General features: G+C 39.7%; 1 protein-coding gene across 3 annotated transcripts in view; it reads right to left on the bottom strand.

Annotated features, from left to right (window-relative positions):
• The window catches only part of tspan9a (tetraspanin 9a), a 191,788-nt gene that overhangs the window by 71,419 nt on the left and 106,451 nt on the right, over nt 1-13,918 (bottom strand). For 2 of the 3 annotated variants that reach the window (XM_041997562.1, XM_041997561.1), the window contains one exon: nt 4,950-5,029. In XM_041997562.1, the coding sequence (XP_041853496.1) occupies nt 4,950-5,012 (63 nt within the window). In that variant the 5' untranslated portion in view covers nt 5,013-5,029. Of the gene's footprint in view, nt 1-4,949; nt 6,030-13,918 lie in introns of those variants that run through there. The other variant, XM_041997560.1, reaches the window with a different exon arrangement.

Below are 13,918 nucleotides of genomic sequence, written 5' to 3' on the forward strand. Positions count from 1 at the left end.
TAATTATACACCTGACTTTATCAGACATGTACAGCAGTGATAATTAAAAACTAGTAACTGTAATCCAGTTTATTTCCATTACTAAAGTAACCAATGTAAAAAATTATCAAGATTCTCTAAATGAATTTCAAATTTAACAGTTGCTGTGTCACTGCAATAAAAGAAAGCATCTTTTTATGTTTTCATGTATGAGCCACATGTGAGAATGAGTTTACAAACCAATTCACATATCTTGATGTCAGAAGTCTGTCATTTTCAAATAGGAACTGCATCTAAGACTACAACGCACCTCTAATTCTCTGCTCTATTACCTTGAGCCCCGATAGTGAAATACAGCAGCTCCATATCCTAACTGATCTGCAACATGAGCTAATGAGCTCAGAGGCATCACGCAACATGGCCAGGAAATCAATGCAGCCAGAGAGAGACGTGTAAATTAGAAGGATCTCCCAAATGATCCAATGGACAAAATGAGGCATATGGAGATATTTACCAAGCAGAACAGCCGATCTTTATTTATGCCCAGAGATCAATAGGGAACATTAACTAAGACTTTATTTAAATTCATATGAATTTAGTGGTGTTAACTCTTAGCTTGCAAAAGCCGGACTTTAGTTGCATTTCAAACTTCGCTGAAAGCAGCCTCTCACAGTGAAATGACTGATCTGAATAAATGTTTGTGACAGTTACGCGTATATAAACCTTGTTTCATCATCTTGCAGAGAGCACTCAAGTCTCCGTAATGGGCCAGAATTCTTGTTTCACCTGGCAGTGACTGATGGAGTTCAGCTGTGCTTTTGCAAAAGCAAAAAGAAGAAAGAGAAAGGTTTATTACTATACCACACTCTCTTCAGCCATTAAAGAGGACCACACTTTCCATGTGCCAACAAGGAGAACAAACAACAGGCAAACTGCTTCTGCACCTTGGACTAAAAACCCCAGGGATCTGCAGCCTAAGGTGGAAGCAAACGGACAACTTGTGTGAAAATTTTTATGGAGTTCCACTAAACCGAACACAGATATTCACATACACTCTTGTGCACACTTCCAACAAACCACCTTGAGTCTGTCGATAGCTCTTTGTAGCATCAAAGTGTGGGCACATTTGAAACCTTAAATGTCAAATTCAGTGATTAAATCGATAGGGAACCTAATCTTCTGCTGCCTCCAACCAAATGGTTTATAAATCCTCCAGCAATCCCCTAAGTAAGCACAGGAATTCATGAATGCTAAACACATTTGGTTTTCTCTCTGCAAAAAAAAAAAAGCTTTGATACTATCCATCTTGTGTTTGTAGGACAAGACTGCTGAACAGACACTTTCCCTTTAAATATGAATATGAAGTGAGACTTTAGCTTTCAGTACGACTTGATAAGACTACTATGAAACCACTAAGCTACCATCCAAGCTGTCTCCAATAGACAAAATGAGCTTGTTTGGAAGAATAAATACTCGTGTGATGTTTAAAGATTCTTTTTAAACCTTATCGCTTTTTAAAGGTCTTCAGAAACACAGGACAAAATGAAAAATGATTTAATGGAGAGTAAATTGATTACTGAACTTGAGAATTTAACGGTGGAAGCAATGGGTACTGAGAACGCAGTGCATGATAAGAAGATGAAATCCTTGCTCGCAGCAAGAACACCAGCGCTGATGTGTTCTTAAGGCTGACACCAATAGGACTTAACACCAATCGTCCTATCAGGCTGATCCAACAGACACATTTTAAAAATGTGTTTGGGACAGAAAGCACAACAGATCCTCTCCTCAACTAATTCACACTTTTTGTCACACACTGTCACACCACAAAGGGCCTTTGCTTTGATGATGATGGCTTTAGCATAGAGCTGTCCTAAGGAGCTGTGCTCTCAATCCCTAACCGCACAACCCAATACTGCTTTAATCTGCCCCAAACTCCCCCCTGCAGCTCCAACTTGTCTAATCCCTTATAAGAAAGAGAAGCCAGATGGTCGTGAACAACTGCTATGGAGAGGGGGGGGTAAGGATGAGCGCATGTATGGAGATGCCTGGAGTGCCTGCCAGTGTTTACCTTGTGTTTCAAATTACCAGTGTAATCCCAGAGCAGTGGATGATGTATGGGTGGTGAACATACTTCCAAGGATGGTTAATAGCTGTGTGTATGCACAGCAAGTGTGATTGTGGGTGTGTGTGCAGTCAGAAAGAAGAGACCACTGTGATACCTGGTGTCCTGTTACACCACACACCATTCCTTCTTCAGTCCCGAGATGAGATGCAAACGTTACTGGTTACTACCAGGAACCAGTAACCCTTTGATTTTTGGAGTCTTAGTGGTGGAACAGCAGAGTCCCAGGAGCGTCAAGATACAACATACTTCTCACCTTCGCACTGGGGCACCTTCACTGATGAGCGAATCCCTTGTTCCTTGCCCCACCAACTATTCTTCAATTGGTTGTGTCCCATAATTCAGAGCTTCAAACAGCCCCCAATGAGTTACAAGCTGTTAGATGTAGAAAAACTGAGCCGCCACATCACTCCACACTGTTCCCATGTCAAAATACTTAAACTGTCATTAAAACAATCGAGTGGTAAAAGGAATACAAGAGAATACATGGTAAGTAGTCATTATTTGAACATTCCCACAGTAAAAAAGTCAATTATTGCACAGCAGGGTGTGAGCTACACCCATTTAAAGTGTACTTCAGGTTCTCTTTGTCTCCCTACACAGACACACACACACACACACACATATATATATATATATAAATATAGATATATGTAAATCAGAGGCCACCAGCCTTGAAATCCAAAGCCTCTTTCCACCTCCTTATTAGCGGTGTGCTGCTGCCAGTTATTAGCGGTGGGGTTTCGCTAGTGAAAAGGGTTAAGCACAAACTGAGCCTGAAGGGGAACTAGGGGAGTAAAAGCCTTCACGCAAATCCCCTGTGACTGGCTCTTCAGAAACAAGTGGAAATTAATGACTTTGTAACCCTTAGGAAAAAAAGAAAGACTCATGCATTCAGGCAACTTCTGATCTGTCTGGAGTCAAACAGGCCAAACTAACATACAGATAACTGACAGTGTTTCCTGTGTTAGTGTCAAGTCCAGTACAGCTTTTAAGTCAGTGCACAAGGAAAAAGAAAAAAACAAAAAGAGTAATGTTTGCGGTGAGCATGATCTTAAGTAGAAAGCCAATTTTAAGGTGTGTAAAGATTTTAACCTCATTTGTTAATACAAGAATGGATTAGACTGAAAGTCTTGTCCATGTTTACTCTTGTTAAATTAGACCCCTAAATAGCCTGCAAGTTGTAAAAAAAATCTTAATTATCTGAGCTCAGGACATGTGACAGACATCATGACAAAGGGACAGAAGCAGCTCCTCTTCTTTGGGTTTCTTTTACATGATTTAACTGCATAAAATTCCCATAGAAACAATAGTGATATCAAGACCAAAGCACAGACTTGAACTATATCGATAGCAATCAAGGTAAGTCAATATCTGTAATAATGACTCTATCATGAGATAAACTATTCTTTCTCATTCATTTCTCATTCCTTCTCATTCCCTTACACAAACACTGGCCTCATTCGAGGGACAATGAAGCCTCCTGATCTGCCTATACTGTAAGTCTTTGCCAATCATGCTCGTTTCTGCCTCTGTGCACTGGGTTATGATGCGAGAATGAAATGAAGACGTTGCCCTCAAGCGCCAGAAAGGTCCACAGTTTCGGTCATGAGGATGCCCGGTAGCACTGCTGTCTGTTTTCATTCATTCATTCATTCATTCATTCATTCATTCATTCATTCATATCTGAACCGCTTCATCCATTACGGGTTGCAGGAAAGCTGGAGCCTAACCCAGCATTTAACAGGTGAGAGGCAGGATACACCCTGGACAGGTTACCAGTCCATCGCAGGGCCAACACAGCGAGACAAACAACCATTCACGCTCACACTCACTCCTAGGGAGAAATGGTCAGTTAGATAGATTTAAGTTTGTGTGTGTGTGTTTGAAACGCTGACCTGCTCACAGCTGCATGGGCTCAGGCTAATGCCACCACTGTGCCCCAGTTAACTGCACTCCCGACCAAGTGGTACATTGGGTGCGTGTTGATGAGTCCCTCGTGTTTGGATGTTTTTACGCTTCACGCGTCACTGAATCCACACAAAAGACTTACCCCCATAACCCATAAGCCTTATAATCCATTCTGTAAACATTCAAGGGATGCCCACTTTTAGAGTAAATGCCCATGCATGGATACACATGGCAGAGCTTGCAACAAGCCTACTAGGTTTTCTTGAATTAAATTTACATGAGTAAATCTGGCACATTTAGAAACCATAATCTCAATCCCTGGCTGTAATCATCACGTTTTCTTTTTTTTTTTTAAATACAGTCAATCTCTTTAATTGCTGTATTACTGAGCATAGATCCATCCAAGAGTCAACACATCAAAAAGTCAGCAATAAAGTGAAACATAAAACCCAATTACATGAAACTATTGCTGACCATTGCTGATATCTTCTGATACACTCACCAGCATAACATAAGCAGAATTTCAGCAGCTTGTTTACCATAAATCATATAACCCACCTAACAAGTGACCCTGATGACACCCTCCGCCCAACCCAATGCCCCACAAAATACAAAAGGAGACCGGGTGCAATGCCACCGACTCTGTCATTGCATCCAGGAATAGCAACTTGCACAGAGGAACAAGCATAAACACCCTGATGTAATTAGAAACGCATGATTGCCCTGACAGCCATCACTTTGTCATATCGTAATGTTTCCTGATTAACATTTTAAAATGTAAAAGACACTGTGCCTTCACGTTTGTTAACCGTGAGGAGTCAGTCAAGCCAGATTCCCGTTGTCAGCATAATCACAGAAGCCACATAAAATTAACATCAGCAGGATCAATCTGAGCAAGTATGCTGAAGAAAATACAAAAGAATGAGCCACTTACCCAGAAGATAAGATTGAAGATGAACATCATATACTTCAAGCAGCAGAGGCAGCCTCTCGCCATGTTGCACTTCTTGAATTCTAAAAGGAACACAAAGGATAGATCCAGGTAAAAGACTACGTATTTGCTGCCTTTAGGTGAGCTGTACTTGTTGTTGGTCTTGTCTCCTGCGCTGGTGTCAGCTGCCGCTCCAGCTTGTCCCTGCTGTGCGTCTTTGCGTGGCCCTGTGGAGCCGTAGAAAGCGCCGGCAGTGAAGCCGCGGCCGCCAAATGGGCGGCCAGACGTAGAGGCTTGGGGAAAATCTGAGTCACGGCTATCTACTGAGGGGCTACGGTGAATGGCTGATTCCTCACTGCTGGACTTCTCCATGCTCTAAGGCTGCAGCTGCTGATGAGGGGCTCTCTGACGCACAGTCTAACATAGTCTCAGAGATGACAGGACAGAACAACTTGCCCTCCGAGTCTCCACTGCTTCACACTTTGAAGCAATAAAGGAAAAAAAAGGCACTCAGGTACGAAACTGTATCCACTTCAAAAAAGTCTCCTGTACAGAAACAAGTTGAACTGAAATGCACTGACACCTCTGGCACATTTAATTTCCTCTGCTCACAGCCGCTGCCTTGCTGTGATAATCCTGAAGTAAGCTATGCAGGAGGGTCCAGTGAGGAGCATTACCCTTGCCTTATGACAGGACTGTCTTTCTAGGAAGAAGTTACAGCACTCCCTCCTGTAATATCACTCTCCACATGCGCTTCCAACTGATGTGCCTGACTGTTCCAGAGGGACCAAGACCCCAGTGAGTCTCGGCTGCTCCAGGTTCTCTTGCTGACTGGGTAACTTTTTCCCCTCCTTCCTTTCCTCTCTGCTTCCCACTGCCCTGCTCCTTCTCAGTCCTCTTCTCTACATGTGATGATGCGCTCTCTCTTCGCGAGCTTTATCCCTCACTGTCTCCTTGTGAGTGCGCCTGTCTTCTTAGTGTACCATTCTGTACGCAGCAGCTCAGTCCTCTTCACCGCCTGTGCTCTGCTCTCCCAATAGCAGAGCACTGCCTGATGTGCTATTATCGGCAGACGCAACTAACGGGCATTCCCTATCTCCCAACAAGAGCACTGCCCACCTCCCCCCACATGTCTCCCTTTCTCTCTTCCTCTCTCTCGCAGCTCCTCCCTGCTGCTGAGCATAGAGCCAATGCAGCAGCTGCAGCGAGACTCCAGCTCCTCCTCTCCACTCCCCACGTCTTTATTAAGCCCATCACTGTGTTTGCTTTTGCTTTTGACTATACATGTTCAGCAATTTCATCTCCATCGTGGGAATTGAGAGGCTGGAGATGAGATCGGCTAAATAAGCCGCAAGCACAAAACATTAAGAGTGAATGTAATTGTGCTGTTGATGTGCAAAGCAACATGTTTAGGGTGGCAAATTGCTGGCAGGATCTAATTTATATGAAAAAAATTAACAGTTGAATTGATGATGGCACTGACACCAGCGATTGAACACATGCTGTATTTTGTAATCTCACTGTTTATCGTTGCAATGAATAAGTTACAATTAGCTGGTTGCTGATAATAATTTAAACAAATTTCTTAAAAAAATGCTTTAAATATCAGGTACTATTGAGATTACAAAGGGCTGCAATATCATGGTCTAATCTCTTTGTTGTCTATGATTATATGTCCCACATTTATCTACAGAGAACAAATAAATTGACAGTACACAGGCTTGGGAGATATGGCTCTATATGAAACATAACAAGAGGGCATTTGTTTTAAGATGCAGAACAGTCTCCAAAGCTGGGGGTCTAACAGTCCAACCTATACACACACCACTATTATGTTCCCTCAATAGACTATACCAACTTAAATAACAATACCATTTTCCTTATTTACTTTCATAATATTCTTATTTCTTCTTTAAAAAAAAAATCCCAAACAACATACTTAATGCTGAAGTTGTGCTGCACTGCACATTGTTTGACTGTGGTAATGGCCTTCTTTCAGCTGAGTACCAGAAATGACTCTGCCTACAGGCAGATGGACAGGGAGCTTTAACTCTGTGGTCTAAAAAGTAAATCCAGGAATATCCAATTGACAAAGACCAGGTCAGCCAGCTCTGTTGTGCTTCACCAATGGTGAGGAAAATAACTGCCTGGAGGAAGCACATGCTTTGTGTTTGGTGATGCAACTTTAGGCTTTAAGGCTTTGATAGCATGTTCTTAGAGCACAACTATATGCATATGACATAATATTTAATCTGGAGAAATGTTGATTTAATGACAGTGTTTGAGATTTCTGAAAAAAATGGCTTTTGTTTATAAAAGTCATATGACTGATACTAACCGATGCACTAAAGTATAGATGGTATATATATAAAGGAAGACTCCCTTCAAAAGCTGATGTAATTACAGTTAGAAACAGAGACAAGGTATTGATGAATCAGGGATAACTCCATGCATCTGTGCAGAGCATGATCAAAAACAGACAGAGCAGGAGGATGACGTGAAAACCAGAGAGCAGTGCATCACTGCAGCAGGTATGTTAAACGGAATGTGTTTAAAATCTATTTGCTAAGCTAATATTTTGTGTTGCATGGTGTAATATGCATATACTTAGTTCTTGTAACTGGCCATGTCTGTGAAAATTTTGCATGGTTGGAAAGCATGCTAGTTCATTGAAAGCAGCAATGTTTAAAAATCAAACTAAAACACACGGCATACGATGACCTCAAAACCTCTGCAAAATGGTGGTCGGCTGCAAAGCTACTGGCCAGCATCTGAACCAGATTCCAGATAGCTGCATAAATGAATATAAGAGACCTGCTGCTTAACCAGCCGTGATTGTCCTGGAACAAGCATAAATATTCTGTATCAAGTTCTGTGTGCAAAAAATAGGTGGAAAAAGTTCTCATGGGAGAATTTCATGGTGACATTTTGCTCTTCCACTGAAAAAGTCACCAAATCGAAAAAGCATAACCAAACAATTTTGTTGTTGCACTTTCATGGGTTCCAGTAAACATTGACAACAGCTTCAGCTTTCAAATGACAAGGGGCAGATGGACCCTACAAGGTAAATAAGTAAGTAATGACCACTTATATGGCACTCTAACTTTAGCCCTGGATCAGAGGTTTCCAAAATCGGTCCTCAAGAGCTGCTGTCCTATAGGTTTTGGATGTTTCTTGCAGCAGCACACCTGAATTGGATTAATGGATCAGAATGCTTGGATGGAACTTTAAAACAAGCTATTGAGGACAGTCATTTGATTGGAATCAGGTGTGTTGGTGCAGGGAAACATCTAAAACCTGCAGGATGGTGGTCCTCGAGGACCGGAGCTGGACACCCCTGTCTTAGATGAAGTTGACCTATACTTACTACAGGGCCAAGTCTTCAAACTTTTTAAGTACCTTTTTTTCTGATCCAAATTTTGAAATTGTTTTGTTCATCTTTCAATGAATTCAGATAGGAATCTATGAAATAAATCATTGATCCACGGACCCGCCTGAAGGATGCTTAGGAAAAGGCAGTAGTCAACACAAAAGAAAGTCAGAAGTAACAAGGTTGCCTCTGTCCAAATCCCCAATACTATATATGCTGAAGAGAATATAAAAACACGTTCTCAAGTTCTAGTTCAACTGGGGTTTATGTGCGAGACTGTTTCCTTGCACAGCAAAGTTAAAGTGATGCCTTTTGGGAAGTCTCTGTTTTCCCGGCCAAGCAACACTTGAGCAAAAATCCACCTATAAAAACACAACAGTCATTTTTGCACTTGTGTTTTTGTAGACATCAAATTAATTAAATAACTGTTAAGTGGTGAGTCTAAGAGGTGTGGACAGACTGATGAAATAGATAGATTTCTCACACAAATGCTAACATTATCAGAATTTTACTTGGAACAATAAGAATATTTTCCAAGAAACCACCTGATTATTAGAGATCCGGTCAAGAATATGCTATGGCTATAAGGAGATTTAAAACAAAAGTTTTGCAGCTCTGCCAACATTGCTAAAAATGTCAGTTTTTAGGAACAAATCAAGATTGTGTCTTTTTTATTTGCTGTATTTGAATTTTTACAAAGCCTTTTAAAATGATTTATTTACAAAATGTTACAGGACGTGCAGATTTTGACTCACCAAAGAATTTAACAATTTAAGTTTATTTCAGCCTTGGCAAAACCTCAAGTTTTATCCAAACATTTCAAGCTTTAGAACCTGATCAAATTTCTGCAAAGCCCAGCAGCATCTTCGCATGATTTATACATGTTCATTATGAATGTGACAGCCAAATATAGGGTTGAAGTGCTCTCAGTTTCAAGTGTAAAAACTTCCCATCAGCCCCTTTGATCACATGTAAACACAGAGGTCATAAACTCAAACTTAATACTTTCTAAATCAGTGCTGTTCTCTCTGCGAGTTACATACATTTATCAGAGCTCAGTGGGACTCTCGGTTTGCATGTTACTGATTCCTAAAGTGGCCTGAAGAACACGCCCCAACCCCCATAGATCTAACAGGGATCTGAGCACAGCTGCATTAGTTTAAAGGGGATAAAGCAAAAAAGATGAGGTGAAAGCGGGACTCGGAAAAAACTGATATGTGTGACTCAGAGGAGTTTTGGCTTGTAGAGGAAGTAGAAAAAATAAGGAACAGCAGCAGAGAAATCAAGAGGAGAAAGCTTAGGCTTAGATGGAAGTGGGAAGAGCATGATGGGATTGCACTGAAATATTCTCACTGGCATTGAGTAAATCTGGAAACTTTTTTAACATATGAATGTTACAAAGAAAGGATTGAACAGATTAGACCTCGGAGGGAACCAACTAGGACTCATAAAGCTCTTTAGACTATTCTTTATTAAAGGTAAATGCTTAACTATACATGGCCAAAGCACTATGACCAAACAACAACAGTCTACTGAATCATGAGTGTGTGAATGAACCAAAGGCTTCATTAAAGAAAAATAAAATAAAAAAAAGTACAAACCCAATTTGGGCAGTTTTCTAAAATACAGAAATAACTAAAATATTTCTTTTGTTGGTATTTAAACATCAGCAGACACAAACATTAAGCTTAGTTTTAGCTTTATTTTACTCAGAAAATCTAATCAAATCTGGAATTTGATGCTAGCAACATATATGCTAAAAGTGGGGATAGATGCAAGAAAGACTGAGAAGTTTGTAAATTATAAACAAAACACTGTTCTGGAAGGTCCTGGAGACAGGTGGGGGTGTCAGAACTGGATTCGTTTTTACAAGTAAGGCTGTCTTAGTGTTTAAAGGTTGAGGCAGAAAACCACCGTTGGATGCGTGTTGCATTCAAGCCTATAAACAGCACAGCATGAAAAACTGCTGTGCCACTGTGATAATTTGGAAACTGTTGTCACATCCTCTCCTCTGCATCAGGGTTTGTTACCTGAAACTGTATTGTGCTCGGAGGAGGCCACATATCAACTCTGCAGAAACGCTGCTGAGTTCTCGGGGCACGAACTCACTTTAGATGGACAGAGAGACTTTCTAAATATGTTATGTGGTCTGATTTCAGCTTTTAGCTCATTTTTATAAATACAAAAGATGTCATGTTTTACATGGCAAAGATTAAAAAAAGACATCAGAGTTGTTATCCGTGAAAGGAAGAGAAGACAGCATCACTGCCCATGGCATGGATGAGCTGCATATTTGTGAAGGTACCACAGATGCAAAGGTGTATATTGAAATTTTTGGGGCATGTGTATGCATGACATGACACGACAGGCCAGCCCGTAGTCCATGGCTATTGTCTATTGAAAAACTGAGGTGCATCAAAGAGGAGATGAAGAAGAATACAACCACAGACTGCTGACTTCTTATATTCAGCAAAAATAAAGCTTCACTTATCTTTTTTTTTTTATTTATCTATCTAGATGTTGATCTAGACTGTTGATGAGGCTGTCCTGTTCGTTTAGAAATGAGGATGGGGTAGGAGTTAATAAGATTAATTCTTCTTCCTACTCCAATTCTCTCTTTCTATGGAATGTATTACAATTGTTGTATTTAAATTATTGAAATTATGAAATGTTTTGTTTTGAATTTGATGCATTAACGTGGGAAGAGGGGAAAGGAGAAGGGGGGAAAGAAAGGAAAAAAAAAAAAAAAAAGGAGAAAAAAAAAAAAAAAAGAAGAGAGAATAAATAAATAAAAGAAAAGAAAAAGAAAGATTTTCAGGATTCTGTTTATTTTTTTTCTGCAATACATCCCGAAGAGCCTAAATAAAAATAAACTATCTATCTGAGAGATTAGATCTTATTATCTAGGGCTACCAATTTACTACCAAATGTAATAAAAAATAAAGCAACATCTCTGTTGAAACTAATAAGCAGTGTAAAAATGCATGTATCAATATTAGATTAAACAAACTGCATCCATATCATTCTGCATTTTGCTGTAATTTATTCTCTCAGCCAAGCCAGTGGTCTTAGTTAAGGGTTTCTCTTTAAGCAGAGGGGAGATTTGCCTCCCAGTGATGCAATATAAAGCTAAAAACCATCAGAGGAATATGAAAGAGATCTTCTTTTGGCTTAGTCTCATGAGAGAAGGATAAAAAACAAAACAAATGATCAGTATGAAAGCAGTCGTAGCTGAGATAGCTTGACGTTTAGCCTCTAGGTTACAATCCAAAATATAGTAAGAAATTATGGAAAATTTCTGTTTCATACAAATTATCTTGAAATCTAACATTTAGTCAATTTCTACAGTTAATAAAACACATTGAGCTTGTCCAACCTAATTATTTACTAATTTCATTAGCTTGTTTAAGGGGAAAAAAGAGGAAGAGGTTCGCTGAAAATTAAAATAACTGAAAGGAATTAACCATGTGGAGTTTGAATTTTCTACCTACATGCATGCATTGTTTCTCTCCGTGCACTCCAGCTTCCTCCCACAGACCATAAACATGCATGTTAGGTTAATGCTGATTCTAAACTGACCCTTGGTTTTAATGGTTTTAAGTGTGGTTGGTTTGTCGTGTTTGTCTCTGTGTTGACCCTGCGATGTACCCCAGCTCTCTCCTGATGTTGGGACTAAACCAGGTGAAATCCATTCCCTCTGTAATCCTGAGTTGGATAAAGGAGGTATAGAAAATGGCTGGACAGATAAAAAGATGCATGGATAGATGGAATTAGAAGTCAAGTCCAATTCATGCCCCATCAGTTAAACCTGTAAGTAAGTATGTGCAGCAAAAGTAAACAGAACAAAATATAAACTAGAATCAAATGAAACCCGTTCATGTTTGTGCTCTGGGCAAAGAGGGCATGGTTTTGATACCATATAGTAAACATATTTCTCAACTAATTTTCCCAAAACTTGTTACTGCTTCAGAGACTCTAGTTGTTGTGAAAACCGCTGTGATGATCAGACATGGACATATGAGATAAGGAGATGCTTTACTACAGACATGTACAGTATAAGGTTAGAAGATGGGCTCAGTCTAACTTGTTTCAGCTTGTTTGCACAGAAATATTCACTTGTCTGATGATGAATTCTGGTTAAAATCTCTGATATCTGAGAACTCAGAGGCTTGTTTATTAAATAAAAAAGACGAATCAGACTCTGTTTATAATTTGATATAAGTTGCTCTGATTTAATTTATCAGCTCCAAAACCTTTCAAGATGTTTCAAAAAGTGATTCAAAGATGAACTATTATGTATTGAACAGAACCTAATGAAGAGAATCATGTCATTCATATAACAATATCAGTATTACTTTGATGTCTTTAATATCGTGCCACTGAGCATCTCTGACTTTCCCACTGGAACTGAATTATAACAATCACAAGGTCATTTTATGCGTGATGGCATAAAAACAAAGCAAATAAAACACAAACAAAAGCATCATCACAGCACTGAAATTCTCAGTATTACAGCAAATCAAAAGTTTAAAACCGGGACTGTTGATCTCTACATGGAATCAAAAATAAAAATGTCTGCAAGACAATTATTAGCTCATTTATCTTGGCTCTTATTACACAAGGAATTAGTGCTGCATACCTTTGATCAGTCAATCTGAACCCGTGTCAGACTTGCAGACTTGCATTAATGACGTGTGACAGCATATGATCTGGTGTGAATGCATGATCAAGGCCAGAGTATAAGGAGGGGATTAAAACTACAAAGAGTTTCTTAGCACAAAATATGTCACTGCCAGTGGCCGTCAGATCCCCTCAAGGCCAAGCCTGTTGCTGTGGATGTAAACAAACTCCACAGACAACATGACTACACATGCAGACTATACACTTTGTGAAGTACAAACAGTAATGTCTCGCTAAACAAACAGGAAGATAAGGACATATTAGCCTGATATATTCAACCTACCAAGTTATAAATTCTAATGTCTGCCTCATCTCCCAGATCAAATTAAAATAAGACATCCTGCTGGTTTGATATTTATAGTTCTATCTTGCCCTTTCATGTTGGTCTGAATATCACCCGCAGTGAAGAGGCTGGTCAGACAGTAAGCCATTCTTCCATCATTCTCGGGTGATTTGCAACCAAGAAGTCAATAAAGTTGTCTGGAAATGGTATTAATTAGGAATTTAGGACATCAGGCCTCCCTGAAGATCCAACAGTGATACCATGTGAGGTTTGCTGATAATGCCATAAAAGCTGAAAAGGATCAATCGCTTCTTCTTAAGGTCAAACACTTTAAACACTGACTACATTTGGGAGTAATAAGTTAGCTTTATGGACCATGCACACTGCTAGATACTGCTCTTGTAGACATGATTTCATTAATTTGTGTCATGAAATGCCTGATTTTAGTTAATATTGTCTCTCAAAGTTGAACAAAGCCCCGATGCACTGGGAGAAAGGACTTAGCTTCTGACAGCTAGTGGCATGTTTGTGTTTCTTAGCAGGCACTTTTGGAAAAAAGCACTTACAAAAAGGGATCGAGGTGCACAAATGGTGCCCTTAAACACACCAATGGAAAATTAAATGCAGACAAAGCCTAAA

Source organism: Melanotaenia boesemani, chromosome 10, assembly GCF_017639745.1.
Source record: "Melanotaenia boesemani isolate fMelBoe1 chromosome 10, fMelBoe1.pri, whole genome shotgun sequence".
In the NCBI taxonomy this organism is placed as follows: Eukaryota; Metazoa; Chordata; class Actinopteri; order Atheriniformes; family Melanotaeniidae; genus Melanotaenia; species Melanotaenia boesemani.